Source organism: Arachis stenosperma, chromosome 5 (genome assembly GCF_014773155.1).
Source record: "Arachis stenosperma cultivar V10309 chromosome 5, arast.V10309.gnm1.PFL2, whole genome shotgun sequence".
In the NCBI taxonomy this organism is placed as follows: domain Eukaryota; kingdom Viridiplantae; phylum Streptophyta; class Magnoliopsida; order Fabales; family Fabaceae; genus Arachis; species Arachis stenosperma.
Genome location: NC_080381.1, coordinates 14,063,580 through 14,087,590, shown reverse-complemented (window position 1 = coordinate 14,087,590; position 24,011 = coordinate 14,063,580). Strand labels below are relative to the sequence as shown.

General features: G+C 37.4%; 1 protein-coding gene across 1 annotated transcript; it reads right to left on the bottom strand.

The window, feature by feature from the left end:
• Positions 1 to 393: 393 nt before the first annotated feature.
• On the bottom strand, positions 394 to 23,848 carry LOC130979412 (uncharacterized). Its single transcript, XM_057902852.1, has 35 exons — positions 23,372 to 23,848; positions 22,536 to 23,257; positions 21,770 to 21,895; positions 21,605 to 21,690; positions 21,104 to 21,212; positions 20,588 to 20,683; positions 19,968 to 20,030; positions 19,818 to 19,877; positions 19,590 to 19,658; positions 18,792 to 18,873; positions 18,580 to 18,632; positions 18,404 to 18,469; positions 17,094 to 18,326; positions 15,431 to 16,423; positions 14,991 to 15,326; positions 14,402 to 14,657; positions 14,081 to 14,303; positions 13,603 to 13,993; positions 12,171 to 12,320; positions 11,865 to 12,086; positions 11,541 to 11,762; positions 10,200 to 10,847; positions 8,657 to 8,917; positions 8,222 to 8,569; positions 7,550 to 7,962; positions 7,040 to 7,469; positions 5,483 to 6,784; positions 4,861 to 5,121; positions 4,481 to 4,771; positions 3,918 to 4,403; positions 2,580 to 3,011; positions 2,153 to 2,431; positions 1,470 to 2,018; positions 946 to 1,152; positions 394 to 800 (listed from the first exon to the last, which is right to left on the bottom strand). The coding sequence occupies exons 1-35, from the start codon at positions 23,427 to 23,429 to the stop codon at positions 681 to 683; spliced, it is 11,643 nt and encodes a 3,880-aa protein (XP_057758835.1). The 5' UTR covers positions 23,430 to 23,848; the 3' UTR covers positions 394 to 680.
• Between the last annotated feature and the right edge of the window lie 163 nt (positions 23,849 to 24,011).

The following is a 24,011-nucleotide window of genomic DNA, read 5'->3' as shown; positions in this document are numbered from 1 at the left end:
GGTTTGATAAAACTTTTTAAAAAAATGTTTGTACCAACCGCAATTGTTGTTGTATTTATTAAAAATTATTTTTAATTTTATTTATCAAACATAAATATAATACTACTTTTAAAAAATCATCTTTTAAAAATTAGCTTTTACAAGCTACTCTTGAAAAATAAAATTTTTACAAACTAAGCCTTAAAGCCTTACTTTTAAAAGGGATTTACTTTTCTCTATCCCACGCTGTACAAAAAATCTTCGAAATTCATTGAAGCTTGCACATAATGATCCATTTGATTGACCGTTTGTTCTAGATTCGTATACACAAAACACGATAAAATTAGCCGCTACTGTGTCAGCCTCATCTACACTGATCAAAGTGACCCAAGTATAGTTTGAATCAGAATGCAATTAAGGAAATAAAAAATAATTTAATTTAAACAAATTCTACATATAAATTAGTTTTTCATCAGATTTGAAGCCTCTTCTCGATTCTACTCGATCCCATGAGGAATTTACTTTCGGCTCCTACGCCGTATACAATTATAGAAAAGACTTCAGTATCTGTGTCACCCTCATATACACTGATCAAAGTGACCCAAGTTATTTACACCTTGGTTCCCAATGATAAGTTTTATCGCTCGATAAACCTAATAGCCTAATATCGACACGTATTTACAAGAGAATAGTTTTGGATCTTAGAACCAGGGATGCCACGTTGGATCCATCATGCACAAGTTCCTTGGGTTTAAGGCAGCCTCAACCAACTCAGTAACACCCCTCTGCACAGGTTGGGGTGGCTCCATGGCATTTTCCTCCTGCATACGACACAATCAGTAGTGCTCCAGTTTTAAATAGCAGAAAAAATAAAGGAAAGGAACACCAATGACAGAAATTAAGGAGGCAGCTGAATAAAAATATGAACAGAAAGAGCAACATTAAAAAATTTGTTTAGTTGCTCACCTCTTCAGAGTAGTTCTGTGGGGCTACCCCCTTAATCCTTTCTACAACATGCTCCACATTTGTGATAACCTTCTGTTTGAAGTCAACGGGACTCATTGTTCCACCAGCCATGGGGGCCATGGGCATCCCAAGCGGCCTTCTCCAAGACCATGACAATAGCTCATCGCGGAAAAACATTGCAAGATGATGCCACAGATGTTGACTTTGCTGCATCGGGAAAAACACCAAAAAACATATCAATGGGAAGCCTTGGATGGAATAAATAATTAAAAGAAACAATATCGATAAAAATGTTTTAAATTTTTTTTTTTGGTTTCCCCAGTATATTTCAACCCAACAGGTCAAAGACTCGGAGATCCATTTAAGGGTTTGTTATTGGCCAATGGATTGCTGCATACACACGGTGGGATTCGAACTCCTAACACTTTCTTAAGCGGACTAGTGAGCTAACCGCAAGACGTGGTTAAAAATGTTTTAAGTTGATAGGTGTGTCTGGTGTGCAAGTAATTTTACTTAATTCTTACTTTAGGTGATGCCACGGCCTGTGCTGCTGCACACATTGAAGATACAATAAGACCTTCTACTCCATGGGAGAAAAATGCTTGCATATTCCTTGTTAACCTGAATGGGACTGGCTCATTGAACTCAATCAGTCCATTTACATCATACGCAGGGTGAAAATCAGTTTGAAATATTTTTCCAGTATTCTTTGCGAACAAAATCTTGTTAGGGGATCTTCCACCAATTTGTAGCATATAAGACATGAAACTTGAAAGGGCCAACTGGATGGCGAATTGCTTCTTGAAAGCCCACATATGGTTGCCACTTGGCAGAGTTTTGTACATATACTGTGAAAAGATGTTGTCAGTAACAAGATTTTTTGTTATTTCATTATAGGCTTGCAGGCGTAGATCAACAACAGCTTCTGGTGATATTTGCCCAGATATAGCCTGGTTCAACTGCTCCTTGAAGTAGGTAATTGGATGATCTGCCTCGCGATCATTCCTTGCACAATGATTCTCATAGACCTCAAGGAAAGTACTATACATCAGATCATCTTCAACCATGCGAACCTGCCCATGCATCATTTCAAGGATTAGTGGTAGGTAGAGGTTTCCATCTGCACTCTTGGTAGTCTAATTCCAGTTAAGGCTATATGGGTCCATCCCACAAAACAGAAGAAAAAAATACATAATCATAATCTAACCTGGGACCAAACAGGAATAATTATTGGTGTATTAATGCCTATGTGACGGCGTCTGGATTCCTTGTGCTTCTCAAACATTTGGTTCATCACACGGAAAAGCTGCAATATGCGCTCATCACTTCTGGCATTGGGAGTCAGAGATGTCTGAACGATAAAATGACGCTGGGAACCATCAGAGCCAATTAAAGTCAAACGCCGGAAACTGCTCCCGTGCCTTCTCACAATTGGAATATCTGCTGCAACCCTGTCCAACTTCACAGTATGATCTGGTGCAATCTCCTGAACAATAATAAAGAATTTAGAATCAGCAATAGGAAGCACCAAAATTGCCCGACCTTTAGCAAACAATATATATAAAATAGAAAATTAATATACTAGTAAGAAACAAAAGTATAGCAGTGTCAAACAAAATCAACTCAAGTGTCACCTGATCAATGAAATACTGCCCAGGTACTTCCACATCAATGACATGGAAGTCCCGCAACACCCTGCTTTCTTCTTCTAACTTCAAAACTGCTGGAAACCTGTCCTCCACATTACTTTGTAGAACATTTTTCCAGTGCTTCAACCGCTCAGTCAGTTGAGAGAGGGTACATGGGAAAGTGGCTGTGCTTTCTGGGTCAAGGTCACGTTCAAAATCCTGTTTATACTCCCTCACAAAATCGACATGCTTATTTACAGCATCTGCAGAAAAGCAAGCCCTACAAACGCCTGAGAGCTCCTTCTTGAGAGATTGAGGAACTTCAGCAGTTGTAGCAGTTGGATATTTGTAGCAGCGATGGAGCAAAGCATTAACTACCGCCAAAAGTCTCTCCTCAGGGAGAGTGACAAACCTTGAGCCAATTTCTGTTAGTAGGATCTGAAAAATGAATAGTTTGTCATATATCATTCAATTAAATTCTAGTATATGAAACACAGCAGATCTGATCCCTAGATGAATTGATGTAAGCCAGACATATAGATATACACATTCTTCAAAGCAAAGAATTAGAAAACATTGCTTCTTGCAAACAAAAAAAGAGATGAGCTACGAGAAGTCGAGAAGTACAAAAAGGTACAAGTTTTGCTACATATCGAAGTCTTTTATTTATTTAACACTGGTGCCATAATACAATATGGTACAAGTCATCCCTCCTCCACTACTTTAATTCATAATTCCATCTCTTAGAAATTAAGTGGGTCTAACTCACTTCAAAAGCCAGTTTTAAGCGATGAGAGTTGTCTCACACTTATAAATTCTCTAGAGACTATATCTTTGAAAGTTGTGGGACTGGTAAACACCTTCACACCCAGGGATGATCATCTGAAGTGTGAAATTTGATTGCAGGAATGAACATCTACCGGATGGCCCAACAACATTGGATCGATTATGCTCTGATACCATCTTAGAAATTAAGTGTGCCTAACCCACCCAAATGCTAACTTTAAAGGTGACGATGTCTCACATTTATAAACTCTCTAGAGACTACATCTTTAAAAGATGTGAGACTTGTACTACCGTCAAACACTTAACATATAAGTTTTATTATATATCTAACTCCTTTTGCCTAGAACAATATGTCTTTCATGTCCAATCACCACTGAATCAAAGGTCCATTTAACAAGCAAAATGTGCAACTATTGAAATACTATTATTGCAAGCATGATTTGTTTCTGAGGCACAAGAGCAGCCTAATGCATGCAGACTCATAAGTATAGGGATTAGGGAAGGTGAGGGTGTATGCATTTACTGTGAAGCAACGTAAAAACACTGAATAAATATCACCTCAAGTTCACTAGCCAAATTAGCATGCTTGCTCCTAAGAGCCTCCATTATGTCTTTTGCAGCATCAAAAGCACTGGCAGCAGATGCCACAAAACCTAAAGCACCAGCACGCCTTAACGTATTCTGCCCAGCTTCATTGAGGTTTGCAGAACCTTGCTGCAGTGGTTGGTCATTACCATTATGCATGCTGCTTTCTGCACTTGTAGACCTTTCAGCTTCTTGCCCATGTGAGTTTCCACCATCATGGGATCCAATTCCACCAGCAGATTGAGAGCCTTGGTGAACTTGAACGTCAGATGACAAGGTGGTACCACCCGGACCTTGTACTCTTGTGCTACCATCGGCCAACCCACCTAGAGAGCCTCCACTAGAACCAGATACACTTTGTTGGGCTCTTTGCTGAACCATTGCTAATCTACCCAGTTCAGATTTATTGGCAACATCACGCCGCTCCAATAAATATGTCCGCAGCCAGTAATATAGAGCCTAAAATTGAGAACAGCAAGTTGAGATTATTTTTAAGATATACGAATTTGCAATTAACATATGCAATTAACGGTTACCTGAGGATACAAGGTTGCAATCTTCAGAAGAACAAGTTTACAATGTGGGGCTTCTGTCCTCTGAAGGGAGAGCAAAAGCTGTGGAATCCAAGAGAGCCAAACCCAATGAGGTACTTGGTCAAAGAACTTATCAAATGACCTTCCAACAGGCTCGTTAGCAGTGTCAAAGCTAAGAAGATAAAGCACGCGAGCCAGATGGCTTCTTGAATTAGACACACCAAATTTTACACCTTGTAAGAAGCAACTAACAGCATATTCCAACCAGATCTCATCATGAGTTTCTCTGTAAGCCTATTTAAAGAAGATGACAGATAAGTAATAAAGCTCAAATTAGGAATAATTGAAATGAACGAGAATCGAAAGTAGATAAGAGTGATTACAATATCACAATAGTTTCCCCAGCTTATCCATCCCTTAGGCAAGTTCTTAAAAAGACTAATGGCATTTGAATAAGCAAGATTAGCATCTTCAGAGTCATTCAATTTCAACAAGAAATCCCCTTTCAGACGGAAAATTTCTGCCTTGTGCTTTGCTGGAAAATATTCCAGATTAGTGCTGTTGATCAGATTAAGACCACTTGTAAGTTCCCCCTTTGTTTCTAAGTATGCCTTTGCCTGCTCTGTTATCTTAACAAAGGCTTCCTGAAAATACATCAAAAACAGTCATTCAGATAACATCTTATATCAGTTCAACATAATTCAGATTTCACTGTTGTTAACAAAGGACATGTAATCAGCAAACAGAACAGGCAACCTAAAACAGAACACAATTTATCAAAGATTGTCCACATGATTGATGTGTGTTACGTCGTGCTAGAGACTAGGCTTAAGACAGAATGAGGAAAAACCTAGGAGCGGCCATACTAAATTCTCAGAATTTACATAATGTAATAACCACACAAGGAAAGAAAACTATAATAATTCCATGAATAGACACTAATATAAAGGCAAAAGATAAATAAATCTCTTTGAATCTACAAGAAATAAATACTAGGTATCATACCTGCACTTCCATGGTTGAATGACCATATAATTTTTCAAGTATGGTGACACAAACATCAAACAGGCCTTGCTTACGAGCAATGTGAGCAAGCCTATTGACAGTCCATGCTTTGTCACGGTAGCCAAGATGATGAAGTGTCGAATTCGTGGAACCAAAATCTTTGAAAGCTTCTATCACAGAATTATACATTTCATTTCTCCACTGCAGCAAATCATACCAAACAGACATGTTATCCCATTTATTTGGAGTTCTAAGTCTCCAAGTCTCAAGAATGTCCTTCAGATCAGCATAAAGATTTCCTTGCACACCAACAACAGAATTTCCTCCAGAGTGTTTATTTCCATTGGAAATGTCCATTATAATCCTAGCTGACTCTTGAACTTCAACTATTTGTTGGAATTGCTGCAGAAGGGGGATTCGGGAATGAACAGACATTTCAGGCAGCTGCCACCATTGTTCCAGTGCAAGATCGACACCCTTACCCACCATGTTCTCCGCATCCCCCACACCATTTGTACTTTTGTCATGAAGTGTAAAGTATGCTTGAATCAAACGAAGTTTAGGTGTTTCTTCCACTTGAGCTTTTGGCATGACATGCTCCTTCATATATGTCCAATCAGGCAATTTCCAGAGACTGTCCAGCAGAATTTCATAGTTCTCAACACTCTTACCAAACTCTGCCAGAGCATCCCATTGACTGAGTTGACTAGCACAGTATAACCATTGCTCTTCCCAAAGACACATCTCAGCCTTTGGCACAGTGTTGTTATATGTTCCTTGAGTTGCCTTCATCATAGCCTGAAAAAAGAGACTTTGAGCTCGCTGCCAGTAACCATGTTGAACAAGGGAAAGCCCAGCCCTGGTTTCTGCAGTCAGTGACCTCTTCTTCCATAGCCCACATCGCATATCATCTTCATTTAGCAATCGATAGAGCTCAGCCAGAGACTCGGAGCATTTGGATTCATTTGGGAACAGCATAACATGGCTTTCCAGCAAAGCCAGTGCAATGTGCCATGCATTATAAGTTTTTCCAATATATTTGATGAGCTCGCTTGGCATTCTGGGTTGAGGATGGCTCAACTGAAGCCCTTCTAACAGAGCTTGCACTACATTTGGTCTGCTGGCCTGCTGCCTCTTGTGGTAATCTTTAGACAAAAGGGCAATCATCGGTTTAGCAAGTGCTACCTGTTCATCTTTATGTAATGTAACCCAAACAATTGGAAATACCAAAACCCACAAATGATACGCAACATTAGCATCTGTATGGGCTAGCTCTCTCAGTGGAATTAACAGATCAGCCACCTGGAAAATTTGTTATCAATGTGTAAGCCAAAATGAACACATTTGCTACTATCTGTCACCGAAGTTAGGACCATAGCAAAACAGTAAGGGGACATAGCACTTTGACAATTTGAAAAATGGAGAAACAAAAGACCACCATTTAATAATTATTAATATTAATATACTGAGAAGTCCATCCACTGCCACATAATAGAAGTTAACATAATATGCAAAAAAAGTACTTGCATACAAGTCAACGAACCTCAGTTCATTTACCTGGAGTTTGCTCATGCTGTTAAGAAACTGCGCATGCTTATTCACAAGGGCCTCAAACGTTAGTGGAGCATCCTCTGTTCCTTCAGAAACATCACTGACCTTGTGCTGCATCCCAGATGATTCCAAAGGAGTGCTTGAAACCAAAAGTGGTTGAACCCTGGCAGAATTTGGAGCTAGTGTTATAGGTTTATCCTCAACCAATATTGCCAAGAGCAGATCAAGGCCTTGTTTGAGCCAAAAGACATCACTTAGAGCTGTCCAGTCCTGAACTTGGATAATGAATTGAAGCCTAGTGAAAAGACTCTTCCCAAGGGATTCATGATAGAGAGAGAAAAATTTCATCCTAATTTCAGGATCCTTAGCTCGTAAACCAAGCATAAACTGCCTTTCGACCTTTTGGAAAACCTCTTGACGCACATGTGTAGGGTATCTGAAAGTCAATATAAATATAAGTAATTACAGAATGGAACCCAATGCATAGGAAAGAATAATCAAAGATGCATTACTTACTTATTTATATCTGCACAAATCCCATAAAGAAGTTCAAGATATTTCCGGTCCCATTCTTCCAGAGCAACTGGAGAGAAGTTCTGCTTATCAACTTGTGAAAGCTTCTGCAGAAAAGCAATTATCTCCTTGAGATTCAGAAAGGCACTTGACATCATTGAAGTTCCTTGTTTGCAGAAGTCTTCTTCAATCCACCCTTTAATCACATCAAGTATGCAAAGGAGTACACTAGCATCAATACCCTTCTCTGAGAGCAAAGCATTTAATATTTGAGACACAGATCGCTTGCACTCAGGAACAACCATCACCCTTTCAGTGATTAGTTTTAAGATTGACTTAAGATTTGAAATAACGGCTCCTACATCAGCTCCTTGACGAGAGGATGTGACCGCAGAATCTGGATCTGTTCTCTGGCCCTAATTATGTTGGACAAAATTCTTATTTAAAAGAAACCTTCAAGTTTTATTTAAAGCGTGTTTAATGCAGAAAATAAGAACTGGCACATATAAAAGATAAAAACAATATGAACAAAACAAATACTTCCAATCACCACTGATTCCTTTGTTTTCAATTTCATTTTCACATTGATCGAAATTGTATATTTTGCCTAAGATTGGAAAGAAATCATGAAACAAGAGAATTTACTAACACAATAAAGAGAATAAACCAACGTACCTGTCTCAAATGAGAACCTGCTGTTGACCCCATATCACGCTGCAGCCGCTGAAGAATACGAACTAGAAATGAAGGATCAATAAAGTTTCTTTGTACCTCTGTCAAAGTTTTTAGGACAAGCAACAGGAAACTAATTGAACTAGCATTATTATCATCACTAGATGTTTGAGGAGCTGTAACAGTGGTGACATGTTTCTGTATCAAATCATCAAGCTTCTGGTACAACAACTTAACATCAGCAGGCGTTGTGGCTGCTTCCTGAGGAAACGCAACGAAGATCATCTTCAACAGGGAGCAAAAAGACTTGCCGGCATCTAAAAGTTTGTGCTTGAAACATGGTTCAAGAATCTGGAGGAACGACAATTTCATTACTATATCCAGCAAACTATTTCGTAAATCGGTAATAAATAAATAAATAAATGAAATTTGACCTACTTGAGAAATCTGGTTAATGTTGTTTCTTATGAACAAGTGAGGCTGTTTCTCTAAAACTTTGTTCATGACATCCAAACCCTGTGCCAGTGCCGTGGAAGGGTCCTTTGCCTGGGATGGCTGAATACTGCTTAGCAACTTTTCCAAATAATTGAATTTTACATTTGCATTTGGCCACACTTCTAATGCCTGTGACAAAAGCTCCAAAGCTTGTTTGTACATTGCACTTGCTTCTTTGTCCTTAGGCTCAATGACCAAGGCAACCTAAAAAGTCAGATTCAGAATCATCATAAACTCAGAAGAAAGTGGATTGAAAAGTGACACTTCAATATAGGATTGTTTAACTGTTCAATAACTAACTTTTGGCTCAAAACTTTAAGAACAGGTCTAAATCTCTTTTGTCTCAGGTTATCCTTTGAACAATTAATGTATTATAATGGCAGGAAGAGCCACATAAACCATGTAATAAGACAAAATAGAAGAAAGAAACCAGTGAATACAAGTATTGGATATAGCCTTAGGCTTAGTTTGGTAAAGCTTTTTCAAGAGGTGCTCCTCATTTTGCATTTGGTAAATCAAAAAGTCCAAGTGTTTGTGCTTGCAGCTTTTAAAAGTTAGGGGTGCTTTTGAAAGCACCTAAGCGGGAGCTTTTCAAAGTTTTTCAAAGTTAGCTTGTGCTTATCAAATTTTATTTATTTTCCCGCACATATTTTCCGCTATTATATTGCAATTGAAATTCTCATATATTTCTAACTTTTCATCCTAGCCTTCACAAATTCTAACACGGTCTTCATATATTTTTTATTTTTCAACCTAATCTTCACAAATTTCAACACAAATACATCTCTATCACATATTAGGTATGAACTTCTATCTATTTATATTATTTTTTTGTGCGTTGTTTTTGTATTTTTTCATTAGATCTATGATGTTTGTTTGTTTTTTATCTGTTCTTTGAAATGTGAAGAGGTTGATTTGGTTTATGAAAACCAATCATAAAATTTTCCTTGCATGAACATAGTCAAAATTATAATAACAACGTGTATATACATGTGTAAATATAGATATATAATAATAAGAGTAGTTTATTTAAAATATGTGTCTCATTTTTTGTTATCTGTAAAGGTGAGCCAATATATATATAGGTGGGTAATGGACGTACCCAATACTAACATTGGACTACATACAAATTTTATTATTGACTAATGATAACTCTATTTATGAATTTTTTATTTTAAAATATTTTATAAAATTTTAAAGAATTTGAAAAAAGAAATTATTCTTCGTTATAAACATGTTTATTATAATTTTTTTAAGTTTTAAAAGCTGTTTTACCAAACACAACTGTAGTGCTTGTACTTATTAAAAGTCATTTTTAATTTGATTTTACCAAATGCAAGTGCTGTAGCTTTTAAAAAGCTATCTTTTAAAAGACAACTTTCATAAGCTACTTTCAAAAAGTAAAAGCTTTACCAAACCAAGCCTTAATCTGGCAGCACCAACACTAGGCAAAACATTAAAAAGAATATTAGAAAGTAAGCCTCACTCTGATAAGAAAGTTTATAATCATTTCCTCCATAGCAGCATTTGGTTTAAATTCTTCGTCAGGTTGACTGGCAGATCCTGGGGTTTCAATGTTGGGAATTGATGATGGACCACCAGGTGACATCACACCAAGGGATGGCAGACCAGGTTCTGCTTTTATTCGTTTAGATGTTTCTTCAGAAAATGTGGAACCATCAACAGATCGCTTAGAATCAGATATACTAGGATTGAAGACATCATTGACTTGGTGGGAAGGATCATTTTCAGTAACAATTTTCATCTCATTTTGTCGTCGCTTTTCCCAATTAACAACCAATCCTGCAAGCTCAATAGCGAGTCGTCTGTTTTCTGCTGTGGTATTATACGGCAATCCCAAGCGACTTAAAGAATTCACCATCTGAGGAACAAACTGTGCTCTGCAGGTGTAGAACAGATCTGAATGGCGGACAATGAGTTGGAATATGTGGATGAGATTCGGAATTGAATGGCCTTCCTCAACAAGAATCTTCTTAGTGTATCTTATCCATATGGGCATCCGAGACTCACCAAGGGGCAAACGTCGAGGTAGTGCAGGCATCAGTATGTCAAGAGCCTGCTTTACCAGCATTTTATTTTCTGGTTGGCATGTCCTAAGAAGAGCTACAAAAACCTGTAATCACAAAACAGTGTTAGTGCTAGTGCATCCTCACGAACACTTGATCAATATGCTCTTAATACACAGAATAAAGTCGGTCTTTTTATAAAATTTTCAGATGAAGCAATAGAACTCTTTCCAGCTATGCTTGATGAGAAATTTGTTCAGCATGCATAAATATAGTTTTAACTTGAAAGCTCATGATTCATCAAAATCCGCTGGCCTCTTGTGAGTAGCACTAAGTGAGTTCTATTTGGTTTTATGCCATTCAGAAAACTAACCCCAGCCAAACACACTCTTGATGAAAACAACGATTAAACTATAAACATAATAGATGTCACAATTGTCAAGAAAGTAATAAAATTGCCTTAATAAATAAATACAGAAACTGGTATAAATTGATTAGCCAAAGTGGATTTGCCAGTGCATCCAAACACTGTCCCCCCTATAATCCAAAAATAATATTTTGAATCATGAGGCCAGCTCTGGCTTCTAACAGCTTCTTAGGAATATATTTCATCTATCCCTCAGAGTACAATTTCACATTAGTCATTGAAATTTAAATATAGGAAATTAACCCAAGTGGTTTGAAGGAACTGTCTTTCCATAAGAAGTATAAAGGTTAAGGTTTCTTTATGTATAAGGAACTGTCATCTACATAATAGCAAGCCCGGTTATCTTCATGTATAAAGGTTAAGGTTTCTTTACCTGAAGTATTATTTTTTCTGGGGCTTGATATGCTTCCAAGAAGTGGCAAACATTCACAAATGCCCACTGTTTGCTTGCTGTATCTTCACGCTTAAGATGATTCCATCCAAACTTTATCAGTTCCTTCCTATGATGCACAAGATCATTTTGAAGATACTTAAGAAGCAAAGTCGCAAGCTGTAGTAGTTCTATTCTCAAAGGCTCATCATACTCAGCAGAAACCTACAGAAGATGGACATTATGCAATGAGAGTAAATGAGTGACGCTCTGAATCATCAAGGCATGAAAGAAGGCTTAATAAGAAACTAGCATAGTATATTGTACCTCTTCTGGAGGATCAAGAAGTTTATCAACAATTGTTTTTATAATAGCTGGATCAACAACCTCCCAACTTTGGCCATTTTGAAAGGCATGTGCAAGCATGGGAAGGATAAGCATTTGCATAACAATCACCAAATGATCAAGACTAAGTTGTTTTGATTGGAAAAGGTTCAGAAAATGCAACAGAAGAGCCTTCTTCATACTCGGCGTATAGCCTTCTGCAACCTAAAGGATATCAAGATAGTCAGTACGAGTCAAATTTAACAATGAATTGTGATCAGACAGAAGGAAAAAAATCAGATGAAATACCTCAATAATGTAAAACTCCTTCAGGAATGTGTAGTCGATACGACTATGAAATAAGAATATGGTAAGTATATCAAAGAGAACATTCACTTCATTCTTGTCATGTCTCAAATAGTTCAGGAAACATTTCACAAGCCATTTACTTTCTTTAACCTGGGATCACAAAAACAACTCGATCAGTCAACCATGTCAAACCACTTAAAATCAACAATTGAGCATGGGAGTTGAAACTGTCTAAGATCTACCTTTACAATATCAAATTTGAAATGAGAAAACATGGAAAGGGCTGTAGATAATTATTGTTGTAACAAGTGCAAACCAAAAACATTATCCAGACACATCCATTTTCTAATGACACAGACACATTCATTATCAAATGACACATTTACTTTGATGAAGTTGTCATTGCCATGGTGGAATTATCTAATACAGCATAAAGAAGATTTTAGATATAATATAGCATTGGATTGTTTATTAGGAAGAATGACCTTATTGTCCAATTTTAATTAATAGTATTACAGGAATATTGTATAATGGTATCATAAGATGAATGCACGAAATAATTAAAGGTTAAAAGAAAAGTGGGGGGATATGACATAAATGTGAAGATTCACCATGGGCAAATGTGATTGCATTCATGCCAAATCAAAAGATCCCACTAAAAACATATCCTCTTGCATCCAAAAATATTCCTTACAAAGTCCTAACGGAAGATAACATGTAAAAGAAACCAACAAAATAAGTGCAAACAACTTGAACAAGGTTGTAAATGCAAAATCTAGAAAATAAGTCTACTGTAATTTAAAGATGCACCTAGTTCATATTTAAAGATGCACATATGTGCCTGGTCAGCAAAAAAAAAAAAAAAAAAAAAAAGAATCACGCACGCACGCGCAAGCACATATTTTAAAATGCTTGAAATTGACATTGAAAGCTGACTAGAGCTAGTGGCATGCAAAACATGAGTTGTAAACGCTACAAAAGTGGGGAATACAAGAGACCATTTTCTCTTCCAAAATGTGATACCCCTCAATACATCATAATAATGGATCAATGATGAAAAGGGATATTATTGCAAACAGGGCATCAAATACAAGTTTAAGAATTTTTACAAAATTTCAAGTTTAGAATCAAATAGCACAGACATGACCAATATTTCCAACAAAGATTTCAATAACAGCAAGACTCTGACATTTGAGTGTCCAGATCCCATGCCTTCCATCATTCTACAGTCTTTTGTAGTTTTGTTAAGATGCAAAAGAATGGAATCAAAACCAAAAACAGCAATCAAAATTATAGAAACATCTTAATATGATGCAACAAACCCAACTCATCAAAGCCATGCAGTGACAGGATGGAAAAAAACTTGCTATAAGTAATTCCTTCTGTTAATAATCATGAAACAAAAGTACCTAAATTGAGATTACTGACTTACTTGCACTAGGTTCAGCTCTTGTTCATTTTGCAGTCGGGATATCCTTGCAGGTGACTTCCAAACAAGTACTAATGTATCAAACACAATCCGATTACTTTGTAACCAACCAGGGATTAATTTGACCAGGGTTTTTATAAGTGCTAGTCCCTGGAAATAAGCATTAGAAGTTTCACTCGGAACAGGAGCAGGCGGATTAGAAGCATCAGTCGAAGGAGCAGCAAGGCTATCTTCAGCTAATAAACCAGCATGCGTACTTGTGGATCCAGGAGCCATTGCCACATCAGACTTGGGCAGATATTCAGAGAACGCACTTGAAAGAATCTTTTGTGGTGATTTTGCAAGTTCATCTCTCAAAGGCTGACCAGCTTCTGATCGAATAATATACATAAAACTGAATTTGTAGAGAAAAGCATGAAACAGAAAAATGTCAGCATCCAACCTGATAGACTTATAATTGAAATTAAGCGCACAAGCTTACCGCCTGAAATATTTTGGTTCACTTAATCTAGAAAGAAAATAATCAACTGCAAGCGGTGCATATCGATTTAAGAACTTCGTAAGTGGAAGTCGATATGGACTGTTGATTTCACTGTACACCTGTCCCGGGGGAAGAGCTCCTTCCAAGTCAATAGTCAAGGTTACGAGTTCATCAAGGAATTTTGAAGCAGCAGCAGGAAGCAAGTGAAAAAGCTCAATTATAGCTGCACAGATACACAATGTCATCAGTGCACATATGAGTTAAGGAAATTGTATCAGAGACAGATACATTAAATAGGTTGTTAAACCATAGATGTTATACCTGCAGCAATTTTTGGTTCTTCACCAGCCTTCCATGACTTCTGACTCTGTGCCAGCTTTTCAGGCTCCAGCCACCTCTTTAGATGCTCCAAAAGCTTACCACCCAGCGTGACATTAAACCAATTGGACAACAGCTCAAGGAGGCGAGCTAGCCCTTGCAGAAGTGGCATGCTGAGATTTTTTGTGTGCGCTAAATTGACCAATATAGGCCTAAGGCTACTTTGTAAAAGTTCTTTGGGCATCCTCTGATTAATAACCTAATTGACATGGTGACAAAATCAAATAAATATATTTTTTTATAAAATCACCATCCTTCCAAAAGAATAAATGTACACAGCTAAACACATATCCATTGATTTTCTGCAGCACCATCAAACAGGACCATAAATTTAAAAATAAGTAAGAAGATATTTTTATGAAATGGACCACATAATCAGAAAAAATTGATCTCGTACATAACAGATTAACAGGACTTAAGCATTCAAATATCAAAATTTTCAAATACGAGCAGCCACATTTTTTGGATTAGCACTATCCGTGAATGCTTTCTGGTCAAGCCAGTGATGAAGAAACAATACATCATAAAGTACCTGTCGTAGGCCCTCCTTTGCAACAGCAACAATTTCAGGTGTCCGACAAGTCAGAGACTTGAAAAACATTGAAATAATCTTCGCACGCAATTCAGAGTGATTTGGAGTCTTAAAATCAGCCCATGCCATTGTTGTACACAGCAGCTCAATGCAAGCTGTCCGGAGCTTGGTCAATGATGTAACGACCTTAGGGTTGATAAACTTAGCAACCCAAGCATTGTCATCAGATTCAGCTATTTGCAATGCATCTTGCAGGAAGTTAACTAGCTCTGGAGTCAACTTGAGAAGAGGAGGTCTCAAAGCCAAACAAAAATTCAAAGCTGTAACTGTTCCAACCTAAACAAAAAGAATATACTCAAGTCAACTAATAAATGGATAAATGCTCAAAGATAGATCAAGAGCAAATAAGTAGCCATCTGGAAATAAAGAATTCAGGGAACCTGCTGATCAACAGTCTTTAGCTTGAGGGGACGCATTATAAGAGGCTGGAGCAAAGGCTGGTATAATGGCTCGAGTAATTCAGACACCTCACTACCGGTCCTGCTAGCTAAGAGTGCCAAGCATGATTGTACATTCTTTCTCACTATGACAGATGCATTATGGTTAAACAACTCTTGAGCAAGAAAATCTACTACTCCTTGAAAACTTTGCCTACGTGCCTCACTATTTGCTTCATCAGCATTATTCACCACTCGAAGAACTTGTGTGAGCACTTGACTTGTCTCTTCCTGCTCTTTAGTAGCATATATGGGAAGTTTTTTGAGGACATATATTAGACCACGGACAATTCTTACCTGAAAAATGCAGAGTGTCTCAACAGTGACCTTCCCTACCAAAGCACCCAGTCCCATGACACCACCCATTTGTGCTTGCCATGTAAGTCCATAGCAACAATGCAGAAGACGGGGCAAAAGTTGCTCAAATACTGGAACACGAACACTTGGGGGCGGAGAATACACAGGATTCATTGATGGGCTAGAGACAATCATAGGTGTACCAGGCCCTCTAGACATTATAAAATCAGTATGTTTTGAACGAGCTAGGAATACAAGAGTTTCTGCAAACACATTTAAAGCAGAGAGAGCAGCTTTGGCATGGAGCCTGTTTTCATCTGCTAGTACATCAACTAAAGCATCCAAGAATATTAGAGGGTCCAGCTCCTTCAGATTTGAACAACCATTAGGTTTTGGCCTAGAACCAACATGAACATTATTTGAGAGTAACGAACCACCCAGAGCAGCCGCTGACAGATTACCGGATGAAGAATCAATATGAAATATCACTGCAAAATGGCGACATATATTGACAACAAAATCATCTGCAGGATCTGTTAGATCTGGTTCACCATTGGCAGCCATGACAGTCATTAAAAGAATCTTGAAAACTGACTTCTCAGCCATAAGTTGAGTCTTTGTCTTTACCCCTAAATCAGCCTGAAATCAGGTGTTAAACATTATTGTACTGACAACAATAAGGTTGCATTTGGAACGGAGACAAAGACTGAGACTGAGACTAAATTAAGTCTCTGTATTATGTTTGGTGTAAAGTGTATAGTACTGAGTTATATCTTATTATCCTATTTGGTTCAAGATAAATATGGAGATGCAACAAGAATATTTACTAAAATACCCTTTGTTATTAAAGAAAATGTTGTTAAAGTCAGTCCCCGTCCCTATAAATTTCAGTCCCTTGTGTCCCACTTTTTGGAGGTACTAAAGGGACTGAAATTTCATGTCTGTCTCTAGCTACCAAACACAATTCTGAGTCCCCCAGTCCCAGTCCCAGTTCCAATATCTGAAAATAAACACTACCTAACATACTGAAGCATAAACCCATCCCACATATGAAAGACATGAACTAAAAAGTAAAACATCAGGGAGGATAGTAGAGACTGGATGAAGAATAAAGTATCCAGTATTATCAAGTTAAGGAAGCATTAAGGTCAAACAAAAAAAGAAATGTGTATAGTTCAATTATATTGTTGAGTGTTCACAAAGAAGTGATCCATAAAACATGGGAAACAGGAAGTTATCCATTTACATGCATGAGCTAGAACGAATGCTTTGTAGGGTATGATAAATATCACAACAATATCAAACCAACCTTTACATCTGTTGACTCAGACCTCCGTATTGATTGATCAACTGTAGAAACCAACAATGCAGACAACTGCTTGGATGTAACTCCCTCATCAGCAATAGTTCCAGGCAAATTGAGCTGAGAGGATAAACAAACACGAAGAAATTTTAGAGCCTGCTTCCGGAAGAAAGCATCCATACCACAATTCCTATTCATTACAGCTTCCACAGCAAGATTTATGCAACGATCAAGTGGCACCAAGAATGGTGTTGCAGGCTCAAACGTCAGAATTAGACGGACCCCATGCTCAGGGTTCTCTTTACACTCGAGTGCCAGCGGCTCTTTGAGGAAGCGTCTGTTTCGGCCACCTAACTTGCCAAGAAGTTGCAATGCTTTTGCACCCCAGGGATAGGGAGCTGGCCTTAGGTGAGACCACAAGGCCAGAATGATTTCGGACATGAAATTAGCCATACTAGGCTCAAGAAAGTCAGGATTTAAACTATCAACCCAAAATTCAAGTGTTCGCAATCCAAGACCCACTAGTTCATCGCTTCCCTTGAGACATAATACCAATGGCTTCATCAGACGAGGAAGATATGGTAACTGAGAACTCAACCGGGCAGGTAAGGTCATGCAGAGCTCCAATAAAAGATCTCTCATATCTTCCCCAGTTGGCCCTTCCAGCATAGCCAACAACATATTAAGGCAAGGCTGCAACATGGGGATCAGGTCCCGAAGCAAGAGTTCGAATTTGCACCCTGAAAGTGCCCTGAACATTGTACGAAGCAACTGAATGTAACCAAGAGGCCTTTCAACCTCAGTTGCATTTTTCATGCAAACATCCATTATAACAGGCACATGAGGCTGCAAAATCCGTTCAAAATCAGCAGGTGCTTTTGAAACAGCACCAAATATAAACCTAAAGAGATGTAAAACCAGTTTGGCTGCAGGTGAATCTGGGTGCTTCAACACATCAAGTTTACTGCTCACAAGGAAATTAACAAGCACATCAGCAAATGGACGGTACACTTTTACAGCTGCCAGAAGCGTTGAGAATATATGGACAAGTTGAGTGTTCGATATCATGCACTCAAAAAGCTCAGGCATACAGAGCGAGAACATATCCATAAGGTCTCGAGGTTCCATGATGGCTAAAATCTGAGAGAACAGATGAAGCATTTCCCTCTCCTCGTCCTTCTCCTTGAAAAGTGCTAAGCAATGTACACCACTTTTTAGAACACCAGAGGCTTTATAGACCTGCACAACACTAAGGTCAAGTACACCCCTTCAAATTAGGACAAAAACATTAGAGCTAATCAGCATATCTGCAGTACCTCATCTTCTCTCATGCCCCTTGATGCTTGGGGTGGTGATAAATTAGGTGCTGGTGGGACAAGCACCTGCAGTTTTCCATAAATATGCAAATTTTTTAACAATAAAAAATATTACACAGAAGGATATAGAGAAGGCCAATCCATAAATGGAAATTACTATGCCTATGATTCATTACCTGAGATCTCGGGGAATGTGCATGAGTAATGCTCCATATAATGGTCTTCATTCCTGAAGAAATAAAAAGCCTTTAAAATTTAATTGTATATAACAAAGGGTATACTAAACAATCTTAAAATTAGAAAAGGACGAGGGGCAATAAAACTATCCAGCATTATGCTCAATGTTATACCGGAGAGGTGAAGAAGAAGGGTTAAGGAAATAAATTACCCATCACTAATGTCTTAATGAGATGTTTGCAATCATTGACTTCCTTTGAATGCTCTACAGGGACCTGCAAATTCAAGACTGCCTGAAAAGAACACAGACCGCAAACAGAGTCAAGCCAAACAAAACTCCCATAACGGCAAAGATGGAAGTACTCAAAGTTTTATAACATTTTCTTACAAGTGAAAAATGCTTTTACTGTGCTAGTCAATAAAGTCCAGGGAACATTACTATTTGTTGTAATTGGTAAACATCAATTAGAACTATGCAACCAAGTTGTCAAAAAACAATTAAACTATATTAAGGACAGGTAAAACAACATTGGGAAACACTAAAGATTAAGTTACTAAAAAGTTTTTGGTCCTATAATAACCACATGAAAACACAGTAGCTTTAACAAATCAATTTGGATGCATGTATTATGAAAGCACAGTAGCTTTAAATCCTTCCCTTTACTTCATAGAACAAGAATATAGTGTAAAGTGAGTGGATGCAAGAAGCGGTTAAGATATACTAAAACATCAGAGCTAAGAACATATAGGACCAGCAATTTCTCACATGATTTTTTTTTTGAGATAAAAAAAATTTCTCATCTCAATTGCTTGTTAGGAGGGAAATAATCACTAGCATACAAAACTTTGGCACTCTTTCTGTTTCATTTCTCTATGACTGAGTTATGTTTCTTTGTTCTTTCTTCCAAAATAGTGTAGTGTGAAGTTAAGAGAATAATGTTAGTCTGACACAAATTCAAATGTGAAGATATTACAAGCAGACAAATTCTCAAAGAAAATTCATCTCGACCTGTACAGGAAGTTCAAGCTTTGATCTCAGGGTAGTGCGATCCTTCCCTTCCTCGCCTTCCTCCAGAAGCTAAAAAATAAAATAAAATAAAAGCCAATCACCCAACACTGTTCCAGCCACTGAAATGTAAGTACTTGCACACACACATACACGTGTTATGCTCTGACAAAATGACAGACCCATCTCCAAAAAGTTTACCATCAACACATTACTAAAAGTATAAATAACCTGGGGTATTGTACGTTTGAAAGTACTGAATTTCCCAACAAAAGCATCCAGAATGCGACCCTACAAGATAAAACAATGCATGTCAATCCCAACTAGGGGAAAAATTACAAAATCAATTTGTCAAAATCTAGCAGAAATCATGTCACAGACCAGTAGGACCCTTGCTTCATCCGTAGACTGTTGATCAACCCCCTTCTCAAAAATTGGTTCCACCTAGATCATATGGATAGAGCAAAAATTGAGAACCGTTTGGGAATTTAATCAGCAAACAGAACAATTATCTACTATTTCTATCAGGAAAGAAAAGCAATTTTTTATTTAGGTTTTTATTTTGTTTTTTTTTTTTTTCGGGGGGGGGGGGGGGGGGGGGTTCTGCTGACCAAGACAGTTGAGATAACAAAAGGAAACAAAATGTACTCCAAAAAGAAAACCTTAAAAACAGATGTCACAAAGAATAGAGAAAAAAAAAATAAGAAATTGTACAACTAGAACCTTTGATCCCATGAGAAAGGACTAATCCAACCAAAGTCAACAAACAAAGCACCACATAAAATCCACATAAATAATTTTGTCCAACTACCCAAAGCTAATGAAACAAGAGTATTTTACATTTATAACAGCACCAATGAACGTCTCAACCAAGTTATATCTTATTTCTTTCCTACAAAAAAGCTTGATGTTAATAATCAACATGGGAAGGTTGGATAGGTTGGAGAATCAAAACACAGAATGAACCACCTATATTCTAGAGAAGAGTTTAAGATAAGCACCAGATTCAACATCAAGCGCGCACATGTGGTGTGGATACTCAATGATAATGAAGCATCATGCATATTACTTGAGAATAAGTAAATAATTCGCGACAACTGCAGCAATGCATAATTCAGATTAGTAAAGAGAACATATAATGAAAATTTCATCATCAGTGAAGGATATTTGCAACAACATAATATCAAAACTGTCACACGAGTCAAAAAAAGCTTCCAACTGAATTAAAGATTATAAAACCAATAAGATAAATTTGCAGGAAAATGTAAAGAAAATATATAAATTGAGGTCAAAGATAATAATGCTTTATGTTACTTTTAGAATCCTCGTCACCAACGCCTTTGTGCTGCATTCTTTTTTCACACCGAAAATTAAAGGTGAAGAGCATTTCTAAATTTATATATCAGACTATCAGTATAACTTTCGTGTTTTGGTTTCATACTTAGTATTATTATGAAGAATATATCATTTTAGATAAGTTCAATCTGAGATATGATGAGATAAAAGAAAAAGCATACCTGTGATAAGGAGAGATCCTGCCGAACATGATGCACAATCTCTGCCAGAAGACTATAAGCCAACGGCCTCAATGTCTCAAAGCATGCTCTCCCAGTGCCAACCAAAACCCTAAAGAGTTTGAATAACCATAAGAAAACATTCTAACCCGGAGGACACAAATCTTGAAGCATAAATAAACTACACAAAACATACATTACTACACAACTTGCCCTAGTTATAAGTTATGACCCCAAACAAACTTGCCAGATGAGTTCCCAATACGAAGATAGTTCATGGAGCTTAACTGTTCATTAGTTCTTTCCTAACAAACATATGTCATGATCGTGATAGATAAATTTATTACTATTGAGGAATAATAACCAATATGTGGTATACACATTAAGAAACTGCACACATCTAGTGATCATCTGTACTTCATGAAATATTACTCACAAGAATCCCACTTTTGGAATTATCTACAGATATCTCCAGCTCAATACATGAATAGATACTAATGTTACCTTTCTTCCAGTAGAGTGTCAATCAAAGGAAATAAACCCCTCCTGAAATCAGTTCCGAGGACATGTTTCAGGGATATTAACAACTCCTGCATCCAACAATTTTGGGTTTAGAACAAAGAAAGAGAAACTCAATAGAAGAAAGGCAAAACAACCCAAGAAAATTACCTTTCTAATAGATACTGAATCAGAACATGTTACAAGCAAACTCACAATGCTTTTACATATGTTTTCTTCATGCGGCCTTATATAATCAGCATAGCTTTTTAACAGATAAGTTAAAAAAGAAACTGTCTGCAATAACAAGAAATGAAACTATTAATCATGGTAAGTAGGATAACAGTTAGAAGAATAATTAAGGAAATGAATAGAACTTCAATATAAACGTGGTCTTGACATTATTTACCCAATATGTTCTATGATACAAGTGGAAATCTAAATTTCCTTGTTACTATAACTATGTGTGCTAAAAGTATGAGATGCTGGCAATTCAAAATACTAAGGTATTGAGACTGGGATTGGAACTGGGACTCAGTATTGTGTTTGGTGGCCAGAGAGATAGGAACTAAAATTTCAGTTCTAGAATATAAAACTGCAGTCCCTTCACTACCTCCAAAAAGAAAGGACACGAGAATTTCTGGGAACGGGAACTAAAATTTTAATAATACAAAGATTTAATTTAGTCTCTGTCTGTCTTTTAATCTTGTCTCCGAGTCTCAATCTCCAAGTCTCTTTTACAAACGCTGCCTAATAGTTGCCATGATTTAAAACTGTGACGCGAACTCTCCTATATATCTCACTAACCATGGCCAGATGCATTGTGAGAAATTTCAATTAATGAAATATTACAAATTTCCATCTAATGAAAAAACACCTCATTTAAACTCTTGTCCAGTATTTAGCCAACCTTAAGATTTTCACAACAAGCACTTACCTTAACTTGTGCACCCTTGAGTTCAATGAAATGAGTTTTCAAATGGGGAGGAACCCTATCAGGGCCCTGAACTGATATAGCAGTAACCATCAACGGCAATAACTGAGGGATGTTAGCTTGAACAAGACGGCTATACAATTGAAACAGAAACATCACAACCAGCGGACTCTCCGTTACTATCTTGAAGGAACGAGTACTCGGATTAAGCTGCGAACCAGTGGCAGTGGCACTGGAACCGCCTATGCCCTGATCTGAAAGTGAAGTCTCCATGGGCTTGACCTCTTCCCCAGTCATTGCCATGTTGTCAAAGAAATGACTAACAGTTAATTTAAAATTCTGGTATATCTTACAAACGAAGTCAAGAAATGGTTGCACTTCATGTTCAAGAGTTGGCCTAAAGTTCCTCAAAAGGTCAAAGATTATACGGATACAAATCAATCCATTTTCTTCATTATCGGTCGTAAGCACTTGCATAGCAACCTTCAAGAGGTCCTGTACAAACGGTCGTAGAACTTCGCTGTGTGGCAGTCTATTCAATATCTCAACCACAATGTTTCTAAGCTTGTGCTCGGGATTGTCAACAAATTGCGGCTTAGTAACTTGCAGAAGTATCGCAGAAAACGCCCTGAAGTAACACTTGAGAAAATTCAAGTACTCAGCGGTATGAGCAATCTCAAGACTATCCCTAACCTCCATCACCATATTCAACCTTGTCTGAATCGCTATTTTCGCCCCCAAAATAAAAAATAAACAAAAAAAAATACTTTAGCGATTTCTATAGGCAATTAAACAGTAATAAAAACGAAATAAGAGAGATGAGAAATAGATAAACATACGGAGGTCAGGCTCGACGAGGTGACGGGAATGTTGCTCGAAATTCTGAACGGGACTCATTTTGGAGGGTTTAGGAGTGAAACAACAAATGAGAAGGGGCTAAAACCCTAGGCTAATAGGTTGACTGAAGAATTCGGATTCAGGTTAGTCTATGGTGTGATTCTAGGGTTCAAAGGGAATTTGCGCAAGTGGCAGTGACAGAGCACCATGCACTATGAAGTTGAGCTGAGAGCAACGGAGATTGTGATTCTCGTTCTCGCTAGAAGAAGAAGAAGAAGAAGAACAATGATGTGTGTGGGGTTAGAATGTATAAATGGAAATTAGGGCTTAAGAGAAAAACGCAGAGATTAAAATAGGGGCTGTGTTTGATTTTCCCTCCTCTTTTGCGTTCTTGTTATCGTTCTCGAGTGTTCAAGGGGGAAAAGTGGGTAACTCCACTCGGCACCACCGAGATTTGCACAATTCATGTCATTTTTGTATTAAGCAGCAAGTAAGAATGAATATGACAATTATATGAATCATCGTCCAAATTATATACGAGAAATACAAATTTTGTTATCTTTATAAAATATATATATCTGATTTATAAGTTTTAGATTTTGAGGAGAAAAAAATAATTTGGATAATTTTTATTCTAGTTTG

Excerpts from the sequence above, each read along its gene's own strand:
- LOC130979412 (XM_057902852.1), bottom strand. The coding sequence starts at position 23,429 with ATGAGTCCCGTTCAGAATTTCGAGCAACATTCCCGTCACCTCGTCGAG. Across the intron at positions 20,684-21,103 it reads AGGATCTCTCCTTATCACAG|TTGTCGCGAATTATTTACTT; the intron begins GTATGCTTTTTC and ends GCATTGCTGCAG. Across the intron at positions 12,087-12,170 it reads AGGAGTTTTACATTATTGAG|GTTGCAGAAGGCTATACGCC; the intron begins GTATTTCATCTG and ends GATATCCTTTAG.